At 44.5% G+C, this 27,454-nt stretch overlaps 2 protein-coding genes across 4 annotated transcripts; one reads left to right on the plus strand and one right to left on the minus strand.

Moving 5' to 3' along the window:
• Positions 1-872: 872 nt before the first annotated feature.
• LOC122725429 (zinc finger protein 260-like) lies at positions 873-15,034 on the minus strand. Of its 2 annotated transcripts, XM_043962538.1 has the most exons (6): positions 14,985-15,034; positions 8,546-8,853; positions 8,100-8,182; positions 6,857-6,983; positions 5,145-5,240; positions 873-4,039 (listed from the first exon to the last, which is right to left on the minus strand). In XM_043962538.1, exons 2-6 carry the CDS (start codon positions 8,574-8,576, stop codon positions 2,337-2,339), a joined length of 2,040 nt encoding a protein of 679 aa, XP_043818473.1. In that variant the 5' UTR covers positions 8,577-8,853; positions 14,985-15,034; the 3' UTR covers positions 873-2,336. The 2 variants fall into 2 exon arrangements, with proteins under 2 accessions (XP_043818473.1, XP_043818474.1); XM_043962539.1 differs by lacking the exon at positions 8,100-8,182.
• On the plus strand, positions 14,060-26,149 carry OTOS (otospiralin). Of its 2 annotated transcripts, none has more exons than XM_043962545.1 (5): positions 14,060-14,301; positions 19,214-19,409; positions 19,775-19,881; positions 20,614-20,640; positions 25,767-26,149. In XM_043962545.1, the coding sequence occupies exons 3-5, from the start codon at positions 19,824-19,826 to the stop codon at positions 25,949-25,951; spliced, it is 270 nt and encodes an 89-aa protein (XP_043818480.1). In that variant the 5' UTR covers positions 14,060-14,301; positions 19,214-19,409; positions 19,775-19,823; the 3' UTR covers positions 25,952-26,149. The 2 variants fall into 2 exon arrangements, with proteins under 2 accessions (XP_043818480.1, XP_043818481.1); XM_043962546.1 differs by having other exon boundaries at positions 19,214-19,360.
• The last annotated feature ends 1,305 nt before the right edge of the window (positions 26,150-27,454 follow it).

Below are 27,454 nucleotides of genomic sequence, written 5' to 3' on the forward strand. Positions count from 1 at the left end.
GGAAATATTTTTCATAACTAGTCTGACTTTGTCCCTTTGAAATTCCCCCCTTTCGCTCTTCTGGAGCCAGTAAGTACCAGTCTTATCTCTCTTCCAGAGGACCGCCTTCGGATACTAAAAGATATCTATTGTGTTCTCCCCAAGTCTTTTTCTCTCCAGGCTAAATATTCTTGGACCCTTGAATAGATTCCTCTGTGACATATCCCAGAATCCCTCCCCAACCCAGGAATAAAGTCAACTTGTCAACATACTTCAAATGTGTGTCCCAAATTGAACCCAATCTTCCAGCTGTGATCAAAGGAAGATTATAACATCCTCATTCCTGAAAACTATGCCCTTCTCACTTTACCCCAAATTGCCTCAGGTGTTTTGGTTGCAATGTCACAGTACTGAGGCATACTGAATTTATAATCCAATAATAAAAAAAATGTTTTCATTTTACCATGAAATCATCTACCACCTCAAATTTCTGAAAGTTTTTTGTTTGTTTTTCAATCTAAATGCAAGATCTAACATTTACCAGTTTCGTTTTCATCCTTTGAAATTCAGCCCCATGTTCTAGACTGTCAAGATGCTCCTGAATCCTGATTCTATTATTTGGTATGACCCTTATTGATATCAGCTCAGGTTTAAAAAAAAAATGTTTAGGGGGCAGCTGGATGGCACAGTGGATAAAGCACCGGCCCTGGATTCAGGAGGACCTGAGTTCAAATCTGACCTTAGACACTTGACACTTACTAGCTGTGTGACCCTGGGCAAGTCACTTAACCCTCATTGCCCCACAAAAATTTTTTTAATTTTAAAAATGTTTATTATTAGGACTTTGACAAAAACCAACAGAGGATTATAGTTCCTAAGACACAGACCTCGAACTTGAAGGCTCTTCCAGGCAAGCCTTGTCACATAGAACCCAGTCCCTGGCCAAATAAGAGGAGTTTCATGAAGGCTTTGATTTCCTATTTTACATCATTTCCATGTACAAAACCTCTTGGAAAGTGATACAAGTAACTGTGCATTTTGATGATATGCAACGTGTTTTTTAATTACATAACAAACTTAATGGAGTAGTTCCCAAACCATCTTGTCTGTCTAGGCCCCTTTCTTAATCTTCTTCAGTACCATGAATGATGGCTGCTAAAGATGAAGGTGAACCATGTCTTCCACATCTTGAGTAGAGATGCAGAATGAAATGTCTCTTCTCAGAAGACCAAAGGACTGAGCTGCTTAGCTCGACTACGCATATGTGAACATAGAAGGCTTCTGAGGGGTAAGGGAAGAGACTTAGGCGATGAGCAGAGGAAGGTTAGGGACAGTGAGGCTGAAGAAAAAAAAGAACATCAACAAAATTTTTTTTGAATACACAGAAGGGAGTAGAAAGTTTCGTAAGTGCAGCATCTGTGTCTTCACATAAGTTGCCGACAAAAATTCAAGTAGGTCAGGAACTTGGAGCACTCCCTTGCAGGCCTTTCAATCTGACATTGAATACTAAAGATGACTCTTTGGAGTTGATGATTCAACCAGTTGTGGAGCCATTTAATTTTACAATTATCTAGTCTACATTGCTCTATTTTTTTTTTGCTCTTTTTTTTTCCACAAAAAGACTTTATTAACTAAACTCATTGTAGGTTAAACTATACCTACAACATATCCTTAATCTCAGTTAGTTGATCAATAAGCATTTCTTAAGTGCCTACTATGTGCCAGGCACTGTGCTAAGCACTGGGGATACAAAGAAGGGTTAAAAAACAAAAAACAAATGAACAGTCCCTGCCCTCAAAGAGCTCACAATCTAATAGGGAGGGGGTGGTGGAGAACAACATGTAAACAATTCTGCATCAGTAAGATATATAGTAGTTTAGTAACCCCACCATCAGTAAAGGAAAGGAGCTTTGTCTAGCATAACATGTTCTTTTAAAATAATTTTTAAAAAATAATTTTGATACATTTTCACATGACCACCCCTTTCCACCCAGAATGAAGGTGGGGAAGGTAGGAAGCAGTATAGCAAAACCAACCAACATAATCCAGCAAGTCTGACAGCAAACACAAAGTTATCTATCCCTAGTCTCCCCATCTCTGCAAAAAAGGAAGGCAAATGCATTCCCCGGGGTCAAGCTGGGTCATGAAAATTACATTGCATTTAATTTTTTTTTGTTCTTTCTGTTTATATGGTTGTACTCATTCTATATACTGTATTTCTGGTTCGCCTTACTTCAACCTGCAACTGTACATGTTGTCTCATATTTCTTTGAATTCTTTAACATTTCTTATAGTACAGAAGTATTTCATTATTTATATTACACAATATATTTAACCATTCCTCAATTGATGGACAACTACTTTGGGATACCCTGTTCTTGATGAAGGAATTTGTTACATTCAAAATGTTTTGATCCAGTATGGGTTCTCTGATGTTTAATAAGGTGTCCACTCTGGCTAAAGCCTTTACCACATTCATTACATTTAAAGGGTTTTGCTCCAGTATGGGTTCTCTGATGTCTAATAAGGTGTCCTCTCTGGCTGAAGCCTTTTCCACACTCATTACATTCAAAGGGTTTCACTCCTGTGTGAGTTCTCTGATGGGTAATAAGGACTGCCCTCTGTCTGAAGCCTTTCCCACATTCACTACATTCAAAAGGCTTCTCTCCAGTATGAATTCTCTGATGATAAATGAGGTTTCCTCTCTGACTGAAAGCTTTCTGGCATTCATTACATTCAAAGGGTTTTACTCCAGTATGAGTTCTCTGATGCCTAATAAGATGGCCCCTCTGACTGAAGCCTTTACCACATTCATTGCATTCAAAAGGTTTCTCTCCAGTATGGATTCTCTGATGGCTTTTCAATACTTGACTCTCAATAAAGGCTTTTCCACATTCATTACATTCAAAGGGTTTCACTCCAGTATGGATTCTCTGGTGATAAATAAGCAGCCCCCTCTGGCTAAAGGCTTTTCCACACTCATTACATTCAAAGGGTTTTTCTCCAGTATGAATTCTCTGATGGCTTTTGAGTACTTTACTCTCACTGAAGGCTTTCCCACATTCGTTACATGCAAAGGGTTTCTCTCCAGTATGAGTTCTCTGATGGGTAATAAGGATTGCCCTCCGACTGAAGCATTTCCCACATACACTACACTCAAAGGGTTTTTCTCCAGTATGAATTCTCTGATGATAAATGAGCTGTCCCCTCTGGCTAAAGGCTTTCCCACATTCATTACATTCAAAGGGTTTCATTCCAGTATGAGTTCTCTGATGCCTAACAAGGTTGGCCCTTTGGCTGAAGCCTTTCCCACATTCATTACATGCAAAAGGTTTCTCTCCAGTATGAATTCTCTGATGGCTTTTGAGTACTTTACTTTCCCTGAAGGACTTTCCACATTCATTACATTCAAAGGGTTTCACCCCAATATGAAATTTCTTATGTTTAGTCAAGATGTCCTTGTGACTAAAGGCTTTCCCATATTGATTACATTCATAAGGTTTTTCTCCAGTATCAATTCTGTGATGTCTAATGACATTTTGTCTTCTGCCAAAGGCTTTTCCACATTCATTGTGTTCATGTAGCCTTTCTCTAGTATGAATTTTATGAAATTTAATTAGGTCTGAGCGGTAACTGAAGGTCTTCCTGCACAAGCTACACTTACCCAGATTTTTCTCTAAGGAAGATCTATTACACACATTCAGGTCGGAAAAGTCCCTGAAGTTCTTTCCAAGTGTCTTATACTTATGGAAACATTTCTCCACACCTCCCTTCCACAATGCGCCCAAGACAGACCCCGCACTAAAACTTCTCCCCAGTGTATTATCCTGAGGCACAGTCCCTTTACTAAAAGTTGTTCTAGGAGTGATTTCCACTCGTCCAGCCTGTCTCTCCCAGTTACCCTTTGGTTTCTCTAAATTAATATCTTCTCTAGCTTCTCGTATCTTTGAACACTGGACAGGATCCTTTGGCAATCTTTTCTTAGATGATTCTTCCATGCAGATAGCCTGTATCAGAAAGGAGTCTTTGCTTATAACTCTGCTCTCTTCAATAAAGGAATCTGAAACAAAAGAGGGAAAAGTCACTAAGCTACTGTTTGTTACAGTGAAAGAAACTTTTCTAGAAACTTTAGTTTCTGTCCCATCCGTCAAGGAGAAAAATGTTCAGTCTGGACCAGGTAGAACAAACACGTACCAGTCCTGGATTCAAGCAGATCTGAGTTCAAATCTGGCTTCATTGTGGGGCAATGAGGGTTAAGTGACTTGCCCAGGGTCAAACAACTAGTAAGTGTCAAGGGTCTGAAGCCAGATTTGAACTCAGGTCCTCCTGAATCCAGGGCCAGTGCTCTATCCACTGCGCCACCTAGCTGCCCCTATTTCTATGCTTTTGAGGCATAGGCCTAAAGTGGATTCTATGGGTTCAAGGATATGGACATTTAGAAACTTTTCTCAGTTGCCTGTGTGTTAGTTGAAATATAGTGGGACTAGCTAGGGTTTCTAGAAATATTGCTACTTATAAATTAAAGGCCAGTTTTGGCAGTAAGCATTTATTATTAATTAAGATCACATATTGTAATGGATTTCTTACACCTGTGAGAAAGGCATGCTAATACCCTGTTGGTAGAGCTATGAATTGGCCCAATCATTCTGGAAAGCAGTTTAGAATAATGTTCATCTAGTAACTAAAATGTCCATACCCTTTAGGCATATACCTCAAAGAGTTCAAAGACGGAAGGAAAGATCACATATATGCCAAAATATTAATAACAGCACTTTTGTAGCAACAAAGAGCTGAAAACAAAGTGGATATATGTGTAGGTATAGACACATATGCATACATGTGTATATGATACATATATACATGTATGTGTTTGTATATATACATGTATAACTATGTGAATGCTTTAGTTAATGGTTATTTGATTTTAAATGTCTGTTTAAAAACAACAAAAACCAAGGGACATACATCTCTTTTCTGATACAGGGACATAGGAGGAGAAAGAAAGATCAGCCAAGTCCTATGCTCAAGTGAGAGAGATACCTCATGCTAGCCAGCCCCAGGTCTTTGCCCTGGGTCTGGAAGGCTTTGAGAGCTCCCTGGGCTAGTTTGTGAAAGCCCCTAAAAGGCCTCCCATCTCCCTGCTTCTTACTGACTCACTCACTCACCTGGACAGGAGCATCTTGGACCTCTTCCCTTGGGCCTCCATGTGGCTTCTCCTCTCTCCAACAGGGAGATCACATCCATTTTGGAAACAGGAAGGCCTGTGTAGAAGGAGAGGAGAGACACTAATGCATTGTTGGTGGAGCTGTGAACTGATCCAACCATTCTGGAGAGCAATTTGGAATTATGCCCAAAGGGCAATAAAGCTGTGCATACCCTTTGACCCAGAAATACCACTTTTAGGTCTTTTTCCCAAAGAGATCATGGAAGGGGGAAAGGGACCCACATGTACAAAAATATTTATAGCTGCTCTTTACGTGGTAGCAAGGAATTGGAAGTTGAGGGGGTGCCCAATAATTGGGGAATGGCTGGACAAGTTGTGGTATATGAATACAATGGAATACTATTGTGCTGTAAGAAATGATGAGCAGGAGGAGTTCAGAGAAACCTGGAGGGTCTTACGTGAGCTGATGATGAGTGAGATGAGCAGAACCAGAAGAACATTGTACACAGTATCATCAATATTGAGTGTTGACCTACTGTGATGGACTATATTCTTCTCACCAATGCAATGGTACAGAAGAGTTCCAGGGAACTTGTGATAGAAGAGGATCTCCAAATCCAAGAAAAAAAAAAACTGTGGAGTATAGATGCTGATTGAACCATACCATTTCTTTTGTTTTGGGTGCTGTTGTTTTTTTTTTCTATTTTGAGGTTTTGCATCACTGCTCGGATTTTTTCTCTTGTAACAGGATTAATGCAGAAATAGGATTAATGTTATTATGTGTATATATATGTATATGTATATGTATATAGATATATAGATATAACCTATATCAGATTACCTGCTGTCTAGGGGAGGGGAAAGGGAGGGGAGGGAGGGAGAAAAATCTGAAATTGTAAAGCTTGTATAAACAAAAGTTGAGAACTATCTTTACATGTAACGGAAAAAATAAAATACCCTATATGTAAAAAAAAAAAATTAAATTAAAAAAATGTAAAAAAAAAAAAAAAGGAGAGGAGAGAACTGCTAGATCCTCCAGAAACAGAAAACCAGAATCCCTCCTGGCCACGATGATGGCCAGAGAGAGAACCAGCAACAGGAGAATCGCAAGGAGGAGGCACTGTCAGCTCTGGGGTCCAGAAAGGTGCCAGGAAGGGCAAAGGCCCTGGAGACGGGGAGGTAGGACGCTAAGGCCAGTGCTGCTGGAGAGGTGACAAAGGGGTGTAAGGTGGTGTCAGAGCGTGGCCACCACCGGGAGCTTCTGGAAGTGGAGGGTGGTGATCAGAGCTGGGATAAGTCTTTCGGCCAATGAATCCTTCTTGTATGCTAAAGTGACAGCCCTGCTGGCTTTAGGTCTAGGGAGAGTAAAATCCCTGCAGAAATCTCTGAAGAGAATAGGGAGGAAAGGCTTCTTAGGGGGAGAAGTGTCCTAACTTCCCTGAGATTTGAGGGGAATCTTTAACCAGAGGGTGCAGGGAGCAGAGAAGCTGCAGCCTTGGGGCTGGCAGAGGAAGCCCCTGGGAATACTCTGCCTATTGGCCACAAAGGACTTAGGACTCTCCTGAAGGGGGAGGCAGTCTAGAATCTTCCTATATATACAATAAGCCAAAAATTCAGCTCAGCATTTCAGACTGCCCACAACTGGCAGCAAGGGAGATTGCAAAGACGGTCCCCCAAGGGGCAGACACTGAGTCATGGGGTAGCTGTGCTTACCCAAGAAGAGCAGGTTCTCATAGTTCTCCCACATCACATCCCTGTACAGGGCCCTCTGGGCAGGATCCAGGTGTCTCCACTCCTCCCGGGTGAAGTCCACAGCCACATCTTTAAACATCACCGATGCCTGAGTCAAACACATTCCTGCTTAACCAGAGACCATTCCTCCAAATATTGACTGCTCACCTATTTACATATGTCTCACTTTGCCCTAGACTGATGGACAGCCATCCTTATTGCTCACATTCACCCTGTAAAGTCCTTTCCACAAGTAAATCTCGAGAATATCGCGTCCTTTATGCCTAAAGCCCCAAATCAGGATGCCTCTTATAGGTAATACACATCCCTGACATCAGCAGTCACTCTCCAAATATTAATTCCTGGCAGCTATGTTATAGCAACCGCAGCAATATCACTGCAACGTCTATATCCTAATGGGATCAAAGAAAAAGGAAAAAGACCTACCTACACATTCAAAAATAGTTATAGCGGCTCTTTTTGTGGTGACAAAGAATGGTAACTTGAGGGGATGCCCATCAACTGGGGAATGGCTGAACAAGTTGTGGTACATGAATGTCATGGAATACTCTTGTGATGAGGGGGATAGTTTCAGAGAAATCTGGGAAGCTTTGTATAAACTGATGCAAAGTGAAGTGAGATGAACCAGGAGAACACTGCACACAGTAAACAACATGGTGTGATGATCAGCTGTGAAAGACTGAGTAACTGAGCAACACAATTACCTACTGCAATTCCAAAAGACTCGTGATGAAAAATACTCTTCACCTCCAGACAGAAAACTGACAGGCCCAGAGCACAGATGGAAGCATATTTAGTTCAGTCTCTCTCTTTTTTAAAAACATAGTTAATGCAGAAATTTGTTGTGTGTGATTATATAAATTTGTAATGGATTTTACTTTCCTTGCCTTCTCAATGGGAGGGGGAGAAGTGAGAGAGAGAATTTGGAACCAAAAATAAAATAAGATTGAAATTTTAAATTATAGACCTTGATTCTAGAATCTATCAATAGCTATTATGGAAACATTCTAGCTCTCATGAACTATAAGTTCAGTGTCATCTCTCAGAATAGTCAGATGCTTCGAGGAAAGAGTTCAAAACTCAGATCCCTAGAGAAGACTGAAAAGAAAGGATGCCACTGGAAATAAAAGGAAGAAATGTATTAATACACTGAGAAATTATATGGTATGCAATGTGATATGGGAGAAAGTACACTTATATTCACCTGAAACCTAGCTTCAAGGAACTCAAGAGTCATCCCCTCCTCTTCCTCCATGCTGCTGTCTTGGTGAAGAGAAGGACCTTGAGCTGGATAAGGAGAAAGAAGTCATGGGGAGACCAACCCCAAACCCAAGTTCCTAAACCAGAGCATCCAAGACTTCCTCAGCATCAGTCCCACAGCTCGTGGACTTCTCTGCCCATGTGCCTGAGCTGCCATTCACTGCTCGACAGCGCGATAAGACCGTCATGAATGCATTCTACTTTCCTTCAGGCACTGCACATAGTAGGCACTTCATAAATGGACAGACGAGCTCAGAGGTCAGGAAATGCTAGAGGGCCTGGATAATGATATACCCTAAAGGGAAGCAAAGCCAGGAGGAGAAATAAGGGCTCCACCCCCACGCCCCAGACAGGACGCGACTCTCTCATCAACACTTCTGGAACTCTCACCTCTTTCCCCAAGCATTGAGTCCAAGGCCATGTGATCACCCGTCCAGTCCTCTCTGGCCGCCAGGATGACCAGGAATTGTTTTATCACCAGCGAGCAGTTCCAGGGGCTGCTCCTTCACTTCAGGTGCTGTACTGGAACTCTGATTAAGGGTCTCAGGACAGGAACCTTCTCCTGGGCTGGAGGCATCGCCCACTACCTTCACCTTCTAGTTAAGCTGGTACCCGGGAACTCCAAAGCAAGATCACTTCAATTGGGTCCTTCCCTCTGGGGCTCACACCTTGGACTCATCTGAAGATCAATTAGGATCCTGCCCAATAAAATCAGGATATGTAAAACAATGATGTGCAATGTCACCACTTCTATTTGACCTAGTACGAGAAATGCTGGCTATGGAGATGACATGAAAAAGAAACTGAGGGAACGACTATAGGTAAAGAAGAAACAAAATGATCACTTTCTGCAGATGATATAATAGCCAACTAGAAATCAATTGAAATAATAACTTTGGCAAAATTGCAGGCTATAAAATAAATCTACATAAATGATTAGTTTCTATATAGTAGCAATAAAACCCAGCAGGAAAAAAGAAATTCCAGATAAAATTACTACAGAATGTATAAAATGCTTGAGAATCTACCTACAAAGTACACACAAGAATTGTATAACTATAACTACAAACTACTGCTTATTAAAATACAGATCTAAATAACTGGAATAGTAATTATGCCAGGGTATGATGAGTCCATATAATAAAAATGACAGTTCTACCTAAATCAATTTACTTATTCAATGTCATGCTAGTCAAACTATCAAAGAATTATTTTATAGAACTAGAAAAAAATAAGAAAAGTCATATTGTGGCCAAAAAGGTCAAGAAACACAAGGAAATAATGAAAAAAATGGGAAAAAGGAAACTTATCAGGGCCAGATCTCAAATGATACTATAAAGCAGAAATTCTCAAAGCAATTTGGTACCAGTTAAAAAAGAGAGAGATAAAAATTGCTGGGGAAATCAGACAGTAGTATGGAAGAAACTGGATTTAAATGGACACCTCACTCCTTAAACCAAGAAGAAATGCATATGTGATTTAGATATAAACGGTCATATAGTAAACAAGTTAGAGAAACATGGAAAAAATGATCTCTCAGCTCTGTGGATAGAAGAAAAGTTCATGACCAAACAAGGGATAGAGGTGATCACATAAGACAAAATGGATAATTTTGATTGCACATTCCATTTGAAAACAAACCCTCAAACCTGAAAAACTTTTAGAAAGAATTTTATTAAGTAATTTGACAGAAGATGGTGGGCTGGAAAATGGAGTGGCTCCCTCTCATCAAGTCTCCATGAAGTTTACGTGATCTAGTCCTCAGATAAGAACACCAGCACACAAACTTCACGTACAGAGGTGATTTCCAGAAAAGGGTACTTTACAGGTTAGGTCAATTGAGATGTATATCAGCATGCATAAACATCTAATACAATCTGGTTGAAGCCAAAACACAAACTTGGGTGAACCCAAAACAAGACCTGGGTGAGTAACATTTCTTGTACTCATCTCTGGCATTCCTAGGGAATCAATGAAGTCAGTCTGACATTCTAGGTTTAAACAATTTCTAGTCACATAAAGCTACACTTAAACAATATAATAATGTAACATATAATATGTAATAATTCTAAGGTTTTATAAACAAAATAATACAGGCTATTTCTAGACAAAATTTAGTTTTTACAAAAAGACAAATTTAATGAGTCTAAGTTTATGAAGGAAACAATTAACTAGGAAAAAATCTTTGAAAAAACCTGATAATGGTTTCATTTCTAAAATATATAAGGAATTGATGAAAATTTTCAAGAGTTAGAGCCACTGTTCAGTAAATGGACTGTCTAATGATGTGGAGAAGCACTTCTCAAGAAACCAAGGGTATCTATAGCCATATGAAAAAATGTTTCAAATCACAAATATTTAGAGAAATGCAAATTGAAGCAATTGTGAAGTTCCACTGCATACACATGTTGGCAAAGATGACAAAAAAGAAAAATGGCAAATCTTGGAGGAGCTATGAAAACAAGCACACTGATGCACTACTGTTGGCACACCTATGAAATGAGTACAAACATCCTGGAAAGCAATTTGGAATTAAACACAGAAAGCTACTAAAAAGTGACCATTTAATCCACCTACACCCTTCGGGTTTTTTTCTTTTTTGGTCACCTATACCATTGTGAGGGCAGCTAGATGATGCAGTGGATAGAGTGCTGGCCCTGGAGTTGAGGATTTGAGTTCAAATCTCACTTCAGATACTAGCTGTGTGACCCTGGCCAAGTCACTTAACCCCAATTGCCTTAAACATCCGGGGCCATCTCCAGTCGTCCTAATATGTACCTTGCCACTAGACCCAGATGGCTCTGGAGGAGAGAATATTGTTGGTGATCTTGCACAGCCCTCCCTCATTTAAATCCAATTCAGTGCAAGTCATGACATCACCCCAATATCATGGTCCTCTTTGATAATGAAGAACAAACAACTCAGTGACTAGCAGCTGCTAGGTGGATAAAGCACTGGTCCTGAAATTGGGAGGACCAGAGTTCAAATCTCACCTCCAACACTTACTAGCTGGATGACCCTGGGCAAGTCACGATCCCAATTTTTCAAACATCCCAGGGTATCTCTAGTTATACTGATGTCTATCTTGCCACTGAGGCCAGAGAACTCTGGAGGACAGTGAGGTTGGTGGTGACTTTGCACAGCCAGCCCTGCCTCACTTAAATCCAATTCAGTGCAAGTCACGACATCACCCTGATGTCATGGCCCTCTTTGAGAACGAAGGGAAAACAACAACTATTGCTAGGATTGTACCATAAAGAGATCAATGAAAGACAAAAGGGTCTTACATGTACAAAATATTGATAACAGCTCTTTCTGTGGTGCCAAAAAAAGGGGAAACTATGTGAATACCCATCCACTGGAGAATGGCTGAACCAGTTGTGGTATATGAGTGTCATGGAATATCATTATGCTGTAATAAAGGAGGAACTAGATGATTTCAAAGAGACATGGAAAGACTTGTATGAACTGATGTAAGCATGTGAACTTGGCAGTGAGCTAAATCAATAGAACAATTTTCACTGTAACATCAACGTTATAAAAAACAATTCTGAAGACTTTTATAAGATGAAGAATGAATTAAGCAGTAGCAGGAGAATAATTTCTGTGACAGCAACAACACTGTAAAGATATTTTGAGCTCTAAGAACTAAGATCCATGCAATGACTATCTGTAAGTGCCAAGGACCCCCAAAGAGCCACTTTGTCTACCTCCTGACAAAGAGGTAAGAGAGTTAGGGGGCAGAATGAAGCATATATTTTTGGAACAGGGGCAGTAAGGGAGTTTGTTTTGTTTTCCAATGGAGCAGGAGGTGAGAAGAAAGGAAAATAGATTTCTGCTCATTAAAAAAAACTTCAATAAAAAATAAAAATAATGAAGCATAACCCAATCACATTGTTCTCAATGAAATCTTAATATACTGGACACAAATAGGTTTTTGTACCATTAATAAAAATGTAAAAATAATTTGTTTATTCCATCCTTTTTCAAGTTTTCATTTTGGGTATGCTTTACAACGTACATGATGTGTTAGCACAGCAGTACAAGTGTATGATCCATAAATAAATACACAAATACTGACTGGGGTTGGGGGGAGAAGGGGGGTAGAAATGGTACTCTGCCAACAACAGTGAGAAAAGGGCTGGGGGCAGGGGCAGCTAGGTGGCGCAGTGGATAGAGCACCGGCCCTGGATTCAGGAGGACCTGAGTTCAAAATCGGCCTCAGACACTTAACACTTACTAGCTGTGTGACCCTGGGCAAGTCACTTAACCCCAATTGCCTCACCAAAAAACAAAACAAACAAACAAACAAAAGGCTGGGGGCATCTGGAGGGACCAGAAATCCTAGCCAGAGAAACAGGCTGGTGATAAGTTTAATTCATTCATGAAAGAGTTAAGAAAAATCTATTCTAAGTCACCTACTGGGGGAAAGAGGCCTTATGGGCCTAGTGAAAGTCGGGGTCAGCCACCCAAAGGCTGGCCATTTGGTGAGGATTTATTTTTTCTGGCCAATGCACCAAGAACTGTCCACTGCAGTGTAGAGGGGATATTATTCACTCCCTCCACCCCCCACCAAAAACCACAAAGGCACGGGCCTTTCATTGGGCTGTGCATCCAGGGATTTTTTAAAAGATGAATATTCACTGATTCATTACTTAATCATCATGGACATTATTTTTATCCATAACTGAAAGCTAACCTTTATTATTTAAACAACTAACAACTAAATCTGACTTTACCAAGAACTAGCTCACTCCTTTTCCTCAAACCCTTCTCCCACCTTAACGTTCAACACAACCCACACCTTATCTTCCTCATCTTTGCAATGTTCACCCTCCTTCCAGCCCAGTCCCCATTGCAGGCCATCTCCCACCCACCCGGGTGGAAACTGCCCCGGACCTAGGACTCGAGGGTCGTGCCCCTCTTCCCACCACCCACCCTGCCTCGGCCCTGCTTCCAGACCAGACCCCGAAGCCACCACCAACCAACGGCCACAAGTGACGGTTGAGAGCAGGAGGCGCAGGAGGGGAGCAGCCCCTCCTCGCCCGCCCCGCCCCCACCCTGCCTCCGGCCCCTAGGGACCTGTCCAGGTGCTGAGCCCCAGGAAGGGGAGGGGCTCTTTCTCCCAAAGCTCCCACTATCGTCAATATCAGCCCATCAGAGACTGACTGCTGTTCTCTGCGGAGAGGCTGCACCCTAAGGTCCTGGGGACCTCCCATACAATCCCCCCATTAGAATGGGAGCGTCTCTTCTGTTGGTACCCCAGGGCTGAGCCAGGCTTTGCCCGCAGTAAGTGAAGATGAATGCTCGTTCCTTTATGCATTCATTCATTCATCCATCCATCCATTCACTCACTCACTCGCTCTTCTGGGCCGGCAGGCACCCGGCCCTTGGCGGGGAGCGGTTTACCCACTGGGGAACAGAGACACCTCCTTGGAAAGGGTAAAGCGTTGGGGTCTGCCTTCGCTGTCCACACCGGCAGCGAATCTGGACCCAGAGGTGTCAAGGGGCATATGAAAGGTCCGGGCGGCTCTTCCTTGGCGTGATTTTGGAACCCCGGGGTGCCCGCTCAGCAGGCGGGAAGGGGGCAAGCAGACATGCCCCCGGGGGGCTGAGGCATCGACCACCCCAAGGAGCGCTCACCCAGGGACTGGGGGCTCCTGCACCCGGGCTTCTCAGAATGGAGACGGCCCAACTGCCCAGTAGCTGCACTCACCCGGACTGGGACACCCCCAACCAGGAGAGCCCCCCGAGTATGGACACAGGCGTGTCCCAGAGGGATGCGTTAATTGGAGAAGGGGCCCTGGGATCAGGTGGAGGAGATACCGGAGCCACGGAAGAGCCTCGGGTCCTGGGTCGGGGGGCGGGGCAGGATCAGGACCCTCCCAGAAGTCCGTGGGGCAAGTCTGGGATCCTGTCGGATCCCAGAGGGGACAGAACCCTGAGCAAGGAGAGCACCCGGTTTGGACGTGGTGGAGGGCACCTCCTATAGCCCCGGGCAGGTTACCCCAAGGGCCAGGCCATGGTCATTGGGGGTCGGCTTGGCGTGGAGACTCTAACTTGGGAAACGACTGCATGGTGGGGTGCGAGCTCACACCCCGGAAGGATGCTGGGGCACGCAGCAGGAGCCAGACGTCTGAACTGGGGTAACCCGGGACCCGCCCCCCCTTCCCCACCATGCATCTCGCTAAGGTCCTCCAGGAGGCCGCCCGGGGTGGGGGGCCTGGAGAGCTCAAGGGAGGGGTCCCGGGTCATCAGCCCGGAGGGAGAGAGGCACCCACTGGGAGGGCTAGGCACTGCGTAACCCCCTCCCCCGTAAAGTGCTCCATCCACTCCATCTCCAATGCAGCCGAGGCTGCGGGATCAGCCGATGTAGCTGCCTGCAACTTCTCCCGGGAAGGAGATGGACCCGTGGGCGGGGGCCATGAGTGGGTCAGTGGGACCGGGCTGTGGCACAGGTGGGGGCGGGTTCAGGGTCACGAGTGACAGGAGAGGAGTGTCTAGGCCAGAGAAGGAGGGAGAGCTTCAAGCACTTGGGGAGAGACCATGAGTCTGCGGGAGGTGCGAGAAGGGGAGGGGAGGCCCACGCGTGGCACATCCACGCATCAACACCTCCAGCACAGGCTTACACCTGCACCCACACCGGTCGCGCGCGCACACACACACACACACACACACACTCCTCCGACATGCACACATGTGCATATACTGTCACACGCGTGTGTAGATAGGTGTAGGCGCCGCGCCTGCGCACTCTCCGTCACCCTCCCTTTCCCCGCAGCCCAGCCTCAGCCCTCCGACCCGCGCCGCCCCGCAGCCCAGCCCTCACCTGACAGATTGTGGGGCCCCGGCTCTCCGAGCCCCAAAAGGACCACTCCCACAATGCATCGGGCTAAGGGGAGGGGGACCGAGGCACGCGGTGGGGGGGGGCCGGAGGGGGAGGGACAATTAGTCTTCAGGTGCTTTCTGGGAAATGGAGTCCGGCTGCGGGAAGGCGGCCCAGCGCGTCCTGCTCACGCGCGGCTCCGCACCCTCCCTCCCTCAAGAAGGAGTTTCTGCGCCTGCGCACTTGGTGGGGCGGGGCGGCCTTGGCATCCTTGCTCGTAGACGTCACGTTGGCCTTGCCCCCGTTCCCTCCTCCCAACCCCGCCTCCCCCGTGCCTGTTTGCATTAGTTCTGTCCAAAAGGAAGACCCTTTTTCCTTGACCTCGTATTAACAGATATAGGGCTGTTTTTTGTTGCCCGCGTGGGTCTGGCATGTCCATGGATCTGTGTCTAAGACGCTCAGGGAGGCAAGTCTTCCAAAGGAGACATGTATGTGTGTTGTGCATGTAAACATGCGCATGTAGATATGCACACACGTGCTGTCTGCACTGGGGCTTCCGGCTGCCTTGCCAGCTGCTGACTGTGACTGGACTTGTGGTCCGCTAAAATCCACAGATCTTTTTCAAAAGAACTAGTGGTCCAGCTATACCTTCCCCACCTTGTATTGCTGCAATTGATTTTTTCAAAATATAAGGCTGGGAACCAGATTAAAATGTAATTAGGGCGGGGGCAGCTAGTGGCGCAGTGGGTAAAGCACGGGCCCTGGATTCAGGAGGACCTGAGTTCAAATCCGGCCTCAGACACTTGACACTCGCTAGCTGTGTGACCTTGTGCAAGTCACTTAACCCTCATTGCGGGGAGGGGGGGGCAATGTAATTGGGAAATATTTAACAAAATAAATAAAAATACAATAGAACAAAGATAACATTACATTTTCAAACTGTCAGTATGCTCCAGGTCACTGGTGTCAAACTCAGACAGAAACAGGGGCATGAATCCTTACATAAGGACCCTGGGAGCTGCATATTGACTTAGAAAACCATATATTAGCATTATCTATGTCCTATTGTATTTTTACCTATTGTGTTAAATATTTCCCCATTTCATTTTAATCTGGTGGGCCCCACTGAAATCAATAAACGTTTATGAAGCACAGGCTAGGTGCCAGGCATTGTGCTTAAGCACTGGAGTGGTGGCAGGCAGCCCAGGGGCCATTTTACAGCTCTAAGTTTAAGGAAAGGTCCCTTACACCAGACAGAGGTGAGAGATTCCTAAGGCTGATCTCAATCTGAGCATGGGCAGTGGGAGGTGAGCTTTAGCTACCCTTCCTCCCGATGGCGGCCACTCACCTGAGACACCTCCCCAAACCTCTGGGAGGTTAGCTAGGTTAGGTCTGTGGCTGCTCAGCAACTAGAGATAGATGTGAATAGGAATGACAATCTGATGAAAACTTGCTCATGGTCACTTCCTGTTGGGACAGGCTGCACACAAAAGGTAAAGACCTTATGACTGTTACAGGAGACTGGCTGCCAAGTATGTCTGCACCACAACACAGAAATCATGGAAGTAGAAAAACCACAACAAAGCTAAATGTTATTATCCTCAAGCATTGGCTCTCGAGTCTCAGGGGCCAGAGAAGCCACTCATTCGCATATTGCAATTGCATTCCTCTCAGCCATGAAAGGTCCTTCAGTGTCATAAAAGTGGAACAGACTTACAACCCCGCAGGAAACAAACTGCATCCAACAAACTTTACAGGTAAACTAAGGCAGCTTACAGAGGTTTTTCGAGAAGCTGATTGAGGAAGAGGCTTTATGCATCACTGAGCGCACCCAGCAGTTGAGATTCTTCTTCTGGTTTTTTCATCTAAGGAGTATTTAAGGCTCGGGGTAAATTTCCACATCCCTTGGTACAGGGCTTGGTCAAGTGAGGTTAATGTGAAGACAGGCTTTGAGTTCACCAAAGATGGCACGAGGAATTTTCCTGAGTCTCTAATAATAAAAGGAAAATCAAAAATTCCCATTACATTCCAGATGACCTTGACTCACAATGAGGATCAGTGCTTTCAGAGCCCTGATCTCCCTGGTGCTGCTGGCCTCATTCTCCTCTTTTTATTGGGAGGTGAATTGTGTGACTAATAAGGATCTGGCGTCAGCCACCTCCTGGAGCAGACCATGAGATCTATGGCCCTTCTAAAAGGGGAGGGAAAGCCTGGGATTTCTGGCTTCAGCCCTTCCATATTCTGCCTTCCATTTAGGGGGCCTGTGGGAAGGAGAGAAGCCAGAGATTCATGGCCATTTGTGATACAAATTTTTCATCTTTTAGTTCCATTTATTAAGTTGTATTATTTGGGGGCGGGTGGTGGGGTCAAGGTGGGGTCCTCTAATGGGAATCCTTCTAAATGTTGTTTAATCTGGTACCTGACTTAGTTTACCTATAGAATTTGTTTGATGAAGTTGGGAGGTTATTGAACAGGCTGAAACCTGTCCTATGAGATGTGAAAATTTACTTAAAGCTTCAAACATTTCTCAGATAAGAATCAAGAAGAAGGATCCCAATTGTCCTCAGTTGCTGGTTATCTTGGTAACACATAACTCTCCTCTCTCAATCAGCCCATTGTGAACCCTTTAAATGTATTTTACTGAGGATCCCTTCCTCAGAAGACCTCTTTTAATACCTCATTGTGGTTTTTTGTTGTTCTTGTTGTTTGTTTTTGTGGGGCAGAGGGTTAAGTGACTTGCTCAGGGTCACAAAGCTAGTAAGTGTCAAGTGTCTGAGGCCGGATTTTAACTCAGGTCCTCCTGAATCCAGGGCCAGTGCTTATCCACTGTGCCACCTAACTGCCCCCTTAAATGTATTTTAATGTGCAATTTGACTTAGTTTCCCTATGGGGTCTGTTTAGGTTTGTTTTCTTAGGTAATGTATGAGATTATGATTCTGCTTAACTAAATTTGTTCAACTTTTGTAACTTTGATGCAAGCATGGGATTATGAACGTCTTTTAAAAAAAAACCGAACTTTTATAGCCTAAAAGAATATATGTGATTGTGATACTTACAAGAGTTCTTTCTCTATCACTCTGACATAACTTTGTTTCTAAGAAGCCTTGTTAGAATCCTAATCTTGGTTCAGGCTCTCTTGTGCTCTCTCTCTCTCTCTCTCTCTCTCTCTCTCTCTCTCTCTCTCTCTCTCTCTCTCTCTCTCTCTCACACACACACACACACACACACACACAGCTGTGCTTAAGCATAATAAAAGGCAGGTTCTTACATCTATCATTTCTGTGTAATGAGCACCACTAACCTCCCACAAGAACTCAAAGAGGACAGATTTATCCCATAATACTGTCAGAACAAGCCAGGCAGCTCTCCAGAAGTAGAAGGGTTTACTTAAGAGGCAGCACTATCTCTTTGTTAGAGTTTTTGTTTTGCTTTTGTTTTGGGGCAAGGCAATGAGGGTTAAATGACTTGCCCAGGGTCACACGGCTAGTGAGTGTCAAGTGTCTGAGGCTGGATTTGAACTCAGGTCCTCCTGAATCCAGGGCCGGTGCTCCATCCACTGCGCCACCTAGCTGCTCCCCCCACCCCCTCGTTAGTTTTTTAAGCCACTTCTCAAGTATGTTAGAGATTCCCTCCGTTTATGGGCTGGGCTGGACGCCTGCTAAGACTCTGTCCAGCTCCTGTAGTCTGCAATTCTTTGGCTTTTACTTAATCTGAACCCATTTAACAGATGTTGGGACAAAGGACAGTGAATAGTTAGAACTTACCTTTAGATTGTAGTTCAGGGCCTAGGACTTAAGCACCCAGGGATCCTTGGTCTCACCAGCCCTGCTGCCCCAGCCAGAAATGTGCCGGGAATATTGTGAGAGGGATTCACGCTTTGTTCTCTTCCAACCGACAAATGATAATACAATTAGTTTTGTACTCGCCAACACTGGGTTCAGCCTGAGAAGCTTTCAGCAGGGTTTCTTAACCTGGAGTCCATAGACTTTTAATATATATATATTGATAGCTATATTTCAATATAATCGATTTCCTTTGTCATTGCATTAAAAACATTGCTCTGAAAAGGGGTCCATAGGGTATGCCAGAAGGAATTCATGACATTAAAAAAAGTGAAGAAGCTCCAGGGAATTCCTCCAGAGAATCTCCTTCCTTTTGTCCTGTGGATTCACTTTTGTGATTCCTTGGAACTGATTTCTGTATCTTTTTTTTTTAACTATGATTAACTACAGTCCAGTTCTTTGGAGAAGGAAAAGTGCAGATTGGTCCTTCAAGGAGTGACGTCTCCTTTCCTTATCCCCTTGCCTTTGGAAAGAGAGCTGCCTCTTTATACTGTCCACAGAAGCCCATTCAAGCCGGACTGCTGAATCAGCCTCTAGGTAACTTCTGAGATAAAAACTGGCACCAACCTCAGGGAGGAAAACAAAGGTACAATTTCTTGGATTTCTAGACTCAAACTCACAGGCTTGAGGACTAAGGCTTACTTACCCTCTCCAAAAGAAATATATAGTGGAAAGGCATGGACGGGGACGGGGAAAAGCGTCAAATGCCCCTAGCTATGAAGATGAGATTGTTCTCATAATGAGATCTAGGTTATTAGGATAGTTGTCTATTTGGCAGAGCTGCCCAAAATGTATATTCATGCTCCATGTGTTGGTTTATTTATAAGGGAGGATTCTATGGTGTGAGTGTTTGAGGGGACCCAGTGTCACTGAGGAAGGGATAGGAATGGAAAAAGCATCGCTGCAATTTAAAAAATTTATTTTAAAGAAATATGTGGCTTGTAATGACAGGTCTCTTTCTCACCTTTTGGACATCAGACATCTGAGATTTCCAGGAAAGATGGAATTTAGCATCGTCAGCCAGCTCTTCCTCTGTCTGCTGATGGGGGCTTTCACAGGTGAGCTGGCTACTGAGAACGCTAACAGGTGGGGCGGTTAGAGGCTTGGAGTCAGGAAGACCTCAGCTCACACGGGATGGCAGATTTTCACGAGCTTTGTGAGTCTGAGCAAGCCAGCTAACCACTATGAACCTGTGTTCTCTTTTGCAAAGCCGAAATCATCATAGCATCTGCCTCAGGGCTGTTGGGAGGATCATTGTCCAAGGGCTGGAAAGGATCTGAGAAACTGAGGGCGCCTACTGGTTACGCTAGCGCTAGCGCACAAAGACAAAGAAACAAACAACTCCTGCCCTCAGAAGCTTACATTGAAAAACATGAGTTTTTAATAGAAAGATCGGCTTACAGATGAGGAAATAGAGTCCCAGGGAGGCTAGTAGCCTCCTTGCTAACTTTCCCAAGGTCAGAGAGGTAGGTCATCTGACTACTTTGGGTGTTTTTCCCACTCAGATGAAAGACCCTGCATGAACCGCCTTACAAACCCTAAAAATATCATATTCATGCCTGCTGTTGCTGCTTTGATTTAAAAGGTGCTGTGGCAAACACCCTCTCTTCCATGCTGGCACGTCCGTGTTAATTGCCTCCCAACGTCCTTGGCTCTTGCACATGAAGAATTCTTTCTGATGGCCCTGGAAGCTGACACAGAGCTAGCTGTCAGTCGTGCCCTTACTCTTCCCGTAGACTGCTTCCCTTTCCCCTCATCCTCCAAGTGATGCATTTCTTCTTTATTTGCAGGTGCCAAGCCAGTCCAGGAAGATGCAGGTAATGGGATGGTTCTCATTTCTTATATCTCTATGTGTATGGTTTTTAAAAGACAGCAAAGAAAATGGTTCAGGGATGATGGGGTGGGGGGGGCGTTCCATCTTACTTTAGGTAGATTAGCCGGCTGTGCACACCGGTATTGGTGTCTATCGACTCTGTTCCATAACAAAGCAGTCTGTTGCCTCCGTGGCTCCCTGTGACTTTACATTGGGAAAGCATCTCTCTCTGGTTGACCGTAAATAAAAAGCACGATGCACGTGAAGAGCAGGAAGTGTGTGTGTGTGGGGGGGCGGGCTATGCCCTAGGGGAGGCACAAACCTGCTGGTGGTGTCCTCAGCCCCTCTAATTCCTTGGCTCCCATCCCGTGCTCCCTTCCACCTCCGGAGAAGAGAAGTCAGGGACTGTGGGAGAGATGCCAGCTTTGGAGCCAGAGAAGCCAGCTCCAAGCCCAGCCTATCCCTTTGGGCACGGCACTTCAATTGCCTGGGTCTCGGGTTCTTCATCTATCAAAGAAGGAGCCGAGACTCAGTGGCAGACCTAGATCTGCTGCTCCTGGGTTCTTTATTCACATTCAATGCCCTCTTACAGATGGCACCATACTGGAGGTGGTAAGAATGCTTAACTTAGAGTCAGGAGATTTAGGTCTGAGCTCAGCTCTGAGATTTGCTGTCACCACAGGCAGGCTGCTCATTTCATGTCTCAGGGACACACTTTCTTTATCCAAGAAATGGGGATGAAAATATCTGCACTGCCCTCCTTACTGGGCTCATGGGTTTGTGGAGGAAACACTGCAAAAACTTCAATAGTTGTAGAAATGTGAGGTGTTTCTTTTCTTTCTTTTTTAATCACAGACTAATTTCTCAGTCTCATAAGCCATAGTGTGGCCCACGAGACAGAGCACTGACTGGGGTCAGAGGAACTGGGTTCAAATCCCACTCCTGACAATGGTTGTATGATCTTGGGCAAGTCACTTCACTCTCTGGGGGCTCAGTTTCCCCATCAGTAAAGGGGTAGACTAGGAGACGTCCCTTCTAACTCTAGATGAATGATTCAAGTGTTAGATACTTAGCTGGATATTCTTTCCAGAAGAATTTATGTTTTAAAAGAGGATCCCATAGAGGGCAATACAAAAAGCAAAGACATGAAATGTTAATAGTGGAGAATTTAGGCACAGGGTTTGGCACATTTGGGAGCAAGGAAGGTTTTTTTGGACTAAGACAGAAAGCTAAGGAAGGTATAAGAAATATGGCACAACAGTATCAACCACATTGTGTGTTGATCAACTGTGATAGACTTGATTCTTCTCAGCAATACAATGGTCCAAGATAGTTCCAAAGGACTCATGTGTAATCTTTTTTTTTTTAAAGGTTTTTGGTTTTTGGGGCAGGGCAATGAGGGTTAAGTGACTTGCCCAGGGTCACACAGCTAGTTAAGTGTCAAGTGTCTGAGGCTGGATTTGAACTCAGGTCCTACTGAATCCAAGGCCAGTGGCTTTATCCACTGCACCACCTAGCTGCCCCCTCAAAAGACTCATGATGGAAAATGCTCTCCAAATCCAGAAAAAAACCCAAACCAAAACTGTTGAATCTAGATGCAGATCGAACCATACTATTTCTATTGTTTTTGTTGTTGTTGTTTTTCTTTTTTGAGGTTTTTCCTTTTTGCTCTGATTCTTCTCTCATAACATGACTAATGCAGAAATATGTTTAATGTGATTGTACGTATATAACCTATATCAGATTACTTGCTGTCTTGGGGAGGGGAGAGGGAGGGGAGGGAGAAAAATTGGAAACTAGAAATCTTATAAAAACAAATGCTGAAAACTATCTCTGAATGTAACTGGAAAATAAAATATTTATATGGAGAAAAAAAAAGAAGTACGGTACAGCCAATTGATTAAGCAATCAATGAGGCAGCTAGGTAGAATAGTGGGTAGAGTTCTGGTCCTGGAGTCGCACCTTGAGTTCAAATCCAGCCTCAGACCCTTACTAGCTGTATGACCCTAAGCAAGTCACTTCACCCTGTTTGCCTCAGCTTACTCATCTGTAAAATGAGCTGGAGAAGAAAATAGCAAATCACTCCAGTATCTCTGCCAAGAAAATGGAGCCACGGATAGTCAGACACGACTGAAAGGACTCAACCACGGCAACAACAAAAATTGATTAAATGCTATACTACGTGTCAGGCCCTGAGCTTAGATACCGGGGGTTGAAAAGCCAAAATAGTACAAGATGCCAAAATGACTCCATCTCCCCCCTAAAGGAGCTGACATCCTGGGCATTAATAAGGATGTCCAGAACGTATGCACAGTAGATATCAGGTCATTCCAGGAGAGAGGGTTCTGGGGGCAGAGGGGATCAGGGAAGGTTTCTTGGAGCTGGGTCTTCACGGGATTTTAAGAGGCGGACTTGTGGTCAGAGTTCCAGTTCTGCACCTGCTCGGTCCCTTTGTGAGACCGGGCAATCACTTCCCCTCCCCATCGGGGTGAAGCCTCACGGTCTCTTAACGTCCTAGGAAGCCTATAAGAGGTTGAGTTGAAAGGTGGATTGACCCACTGGGACCAAGCCTCGGATGGGCGCCTAGGACGGCTCGTAGCTCTCCACGCTCCGTCCTAGAGCGCAGGGGACATACCCACTAGCAGGGAAGCGCAATGGGCAGGGAGCCGGCAAAGAAGCCTCGGTCACCCGGGGACAGCGGAGGGCGGCCGGCGGCAGGCTTTCTGGCCAGTCAGGTGCAGGTAATGCAGCCCAGCCCCTTCGGGCAGAGAGCTTTTCTTCTTGGGGAATCGTTGGCTGTTGGCGCTGCTCTGAGATGCAGGGTCAGCCCTTTGTGCTTCCTGTCCCGGACGGACGGACAGACGCCGGGGTTCGGTGTAGCTTCCCTCCCCGGGGAGGAGAGCGAGCGCCTGCAGAGAAGCCGCTCGGGTTCTTGGGAACGCTCGGAATTGTCAAGAACTTGGCGATCGCCCCAATCCATGAGCACAACTCCAACGAAGACAAAAACCCCCACACCTTGTAGATAAGAGCCGGGGCTATAAAAAAGTCATTTATAGAACAAAAAAAGTTGGGAAAAAAGTCCTTTATTGAAAATGCACACAAGCAATTAATTCAATGGAATATACAAGGAAGGGGAAGAGCCAAGAAGAGAAGTGTGAATCTTTTGGGGGATATCCGTGACTCATAGCTGGTAAACAATAAGTCGAACTGCTTCTGGACTTTTCGAGAGGGCCAAAGGACGCGATCTAAGATAAACTTACCCAGAGCTTTGGTTTCCAGCTTTGGATCTGAAAATAAAAGGCAGTTTGGAGCCCAAGTACACCCTTGGTGGGGAAGACCTAAGAACAAGAGCTAGTGCTGGGCTGCTGCTTGAAATGCATTTTGTAGAAGCTGGAGAAGGGGTTGATTATGACTCCAATGGTTCCTTAGACGCACCAGTGCTCTCTAAAGAGGCTGTCGGGAGCTTCTTGGAGAAAAGGGCCTTTACTGAAATGGAGAAATGCACCCCCAGCCCATGTATCTGTTCATGTTGCTTGTTCCCTCCCCTACTCCAACCAGATTCTGTCCTGTCATGAGGGTTTCACAGCTGTGTCAAGTCTTCTAGGAGTACACCAGCTCATACCAGGCTCTCACCAGGGGCAATTAGGTGGAGATTGATGTGTTGAACTTGGAGTCAGAAAGTTCTGAATTCAAATCCTGCCTTAAACACCAACTAGTTGTGTGACTCTAGGCAGAACACTTATGCTCAACCTGTTTTCTTATTTGTACAATGGGGGTAATAAGAGCACCAACCTCCTAGAGGTCTTGTGAGGATCAAATGAGACACATAAATTGCTCTGCAAACCATAAAGGGCTATAGACATATTAACTATTCTTATTATTTATTATTATTTTCTGATGTCCCATGACCCTTCTTTTTGGACAACACATAGGAGCATTCAATCATATTTTATTTGTATCATTCTTTTGTCGTCCCACAGATGTGGGTCTTCTGTTGTTGCTGTTCAGCCATGTCTGACTCTCTGTGAGCCCATTTAGGGTTTTCTTGGTAAATATACTGGAGTAGTTTGCCATTTCCTTCTCCAACCTGTTTTACAGATGAGAAAACTGAGGCAAACAGGGTGAAATGACTTGCGCAGAGTCACACAGCTAGTACGTATCTGAGGCTAGATTTGAACTCAAGAAGATGAGTCTTTCTGACTCCACACCTGGTGCTCCATCCAGTGCACCACTTAGCTGCCCCATATGTGGGTCTTGTCTTTCCCAAATCTCAGGGTTCCTATTAGGGCAGAATAGTATCTTCTTCTGTTGTGCCCACAGTCAAAATAACCTGCATTTGGTCTGCAAAGAGCTTTCCCCCACATCAAACCCCTGTAGTTAAGCCATGTAAGAATGGTCCCCATTTCACAGATGAGGCAACTGAGGTTCAGGCAAGTGAAGGTGACATATCTGAAGTCACACAACTAGCAAGTGTCTCAAACTCAGGTCTTCTAACACCAAGAACAATGTTCTTTCTGCTAAATCACAAATTACTTTAGAAAGACTTGCTGCTTGACTAAGTGAGAGGAAAAGGGTATTGAAGCTAAACCTGTGGCTTTAGGAGACATCATGGCACAGCCAGGAAAGATGCAGATGTCTGAGGGCCTGGGTCTGGATCCAGTCTCTGCTCCTTACTGTCTGAGTGACCCTAAGCAGGGCCCTGGGCAACCTCTCTGAGCCTCAGTTTCTTCATTTGTAAAATGAGGAAGCTGAACTAAAGTGGCCCCTGATGTTCCTCCCAGCTTCGACCTGCAATCCTTTTTTTCCTTTCCACCCAAGAAGCATCGGGACCATGTCTTCTGGGCATCTATCATGCTGCTGAGTGGGGCCAGGTGGGGGGCACAGTGAATAGAAAGAAGGTGGGACTGGGAGGCAGAAGACTTGAGTTTGAATCCTGCCTCAAGTCCTTACTGTCTGTGTGGCCATGGGCAAGTCATTGAACATCTCTGGGCTGAAGCTTTCTCACCTGCAAAATGAGAATAAGGGCACCTACTTCCTTGGTTGTCATGAGGGTCAGCTATATGTAAAGAGCTTTGCAGACTCTTAAGTTGCTGTATAATTGTTTGTTGTTGTTGTTTTCTCTTTTATCAGATCCCTTTGAGGAGCTGCCAGCCTTGCCCTATTGGCCTTTCTCCACTACAGACTTCTGGTCCTATTTCGAATACTTTCAGACCCTGGGAGCCTACCACCAGATCAATGACATGGCCCGGACCTTTTTTGCTCATTTCCCCCTGGGTAATACCCTGGGTTATGATGTCCCTTATCAAGAAGACTGAAGCTTTTTCCAGGCTCCCTAGAACAGAACCCAGGGAATTTCAAGCCAATAAATTTCAAGCCAAAATCCTTAAATGCATGACCATGGCATAAACACTTAGTAATGCTTCTTAGGGTGGGGGAACTCCATCATTAGCACAATGTTATTTTCCTCTTTGTAAAGCTCCAAATAATTTTAGTCTTGCTTTTTTGGTGTGATGTTTGTGCTAAAATGTTAATAAAGACATTTTGAATGGACTATTGTATGGTGTTTGTCAAGGGTGAAAATGTGAGTTGTAAAGACCCTAAAAGAACACAGGCCACCAACGGGCAGCTCAATCGTAATGTCCAGACCGAATGAATGGGGAGACCCATTGTGTCCTGCCCTGGTCAGATCTGGCCACCCTACTCAGAGGGATGCCACTGAGCCCCACCATGTTTAGAGGAATATCAACAAGATGGTGAGGGGTCTAGACACTATGTCAAATGAATAATGGTGGAGGGCAGTAGGGATTCTTAGTCTGGAGAACACAGGGGAGGCATTAAAGGGGTCTCCAAATAGCTGAAAGACTGTCACAGAGTAGGAAAAATGAGTCATTCTTTGTAGCTCTAGACAGCAGAATGAGGGGAAACAAAGACTTACTTGGGGGTAGGTTTTGGTTCCATCCGAGGAACTTTCCAGCAACGAGAATTGGTAAGAAATGAATGGGCTGCTGTTAGAGGCTGTGAGGGCCTTGTCACTGGGACTGTTTAAACACAAGTTTGAGTGTGTCCAGGACACGGGGGGGGGGGGGGGAGCCTCCTGTGTTGGCCCAGAAGCAGCAGGATGGCTTGGCAGACAGGATGCTGACTCTGGAGTCCGCAGACCCAGATTCAAAGACCAGTCCTGTCACTTGTAGGTAATATGAATACAAAAATAAAATAAATAAAAATGCATTAAAATGAACAAATGCTTTTTTTCATGGGCATCACCTCATGACATGACATTGGATGATGCCTTTGGAGGACTCGCCTCTGAAGACCTGGAAGGCTTAATTTAGCATGAACTGTGTGCTACCACAGATGATGGTTTTAAGGTAGCATTACGTGTCCTTGGTTTTGGATCTAAAGGAGACACTTTCTGGATTTCTCATTTTCTTACAAAAGCCATAGAATGTATAAAAGGTTTTCCCTCTTGCATTCTTTTTAATAAGATGGTCGATTGGCTCAATTCCTGACCATGTTTTTATTAATGAAGACAACAAGCAAATAGTTGAGCAGAAGTACAGAGTACAGAAGACAAGAGTCTATAGTCCTTGAATGCTGGGCTCACAGTTTAAAGTCTGGAAATTAATCTTCAATTGCTTCTATTCATTTGTATATTCTATGAGAAGTGACATGTTGGGTCCAGAAATACCCACATTTCTCCCCTTAAGGTTTTCTTTGGCTACTGCTTCTGCTTCCTGCATCTCCTCTCATTATGAACTCAAGCATTTAAATTTAATCAGACTTCAATAACACTGGGAAGTTTAGAGGGGGAAAGCCTC

Source organism: Dromiciops gliroides, chromosome 4 (genome assembly GCF_019393635.1).
Source record: "Dromiciops gliroides isolate mDroGli1 chromosome 4, mDroGli1.pri, whole genome shotgun sequence".
Lineage (NCBI taxonomy): Eukaryota > Metazoa > Chordata > Mammalia > Microbiotheria > Microbiotheriidae > Dromiciops > Dromiciops gliroides.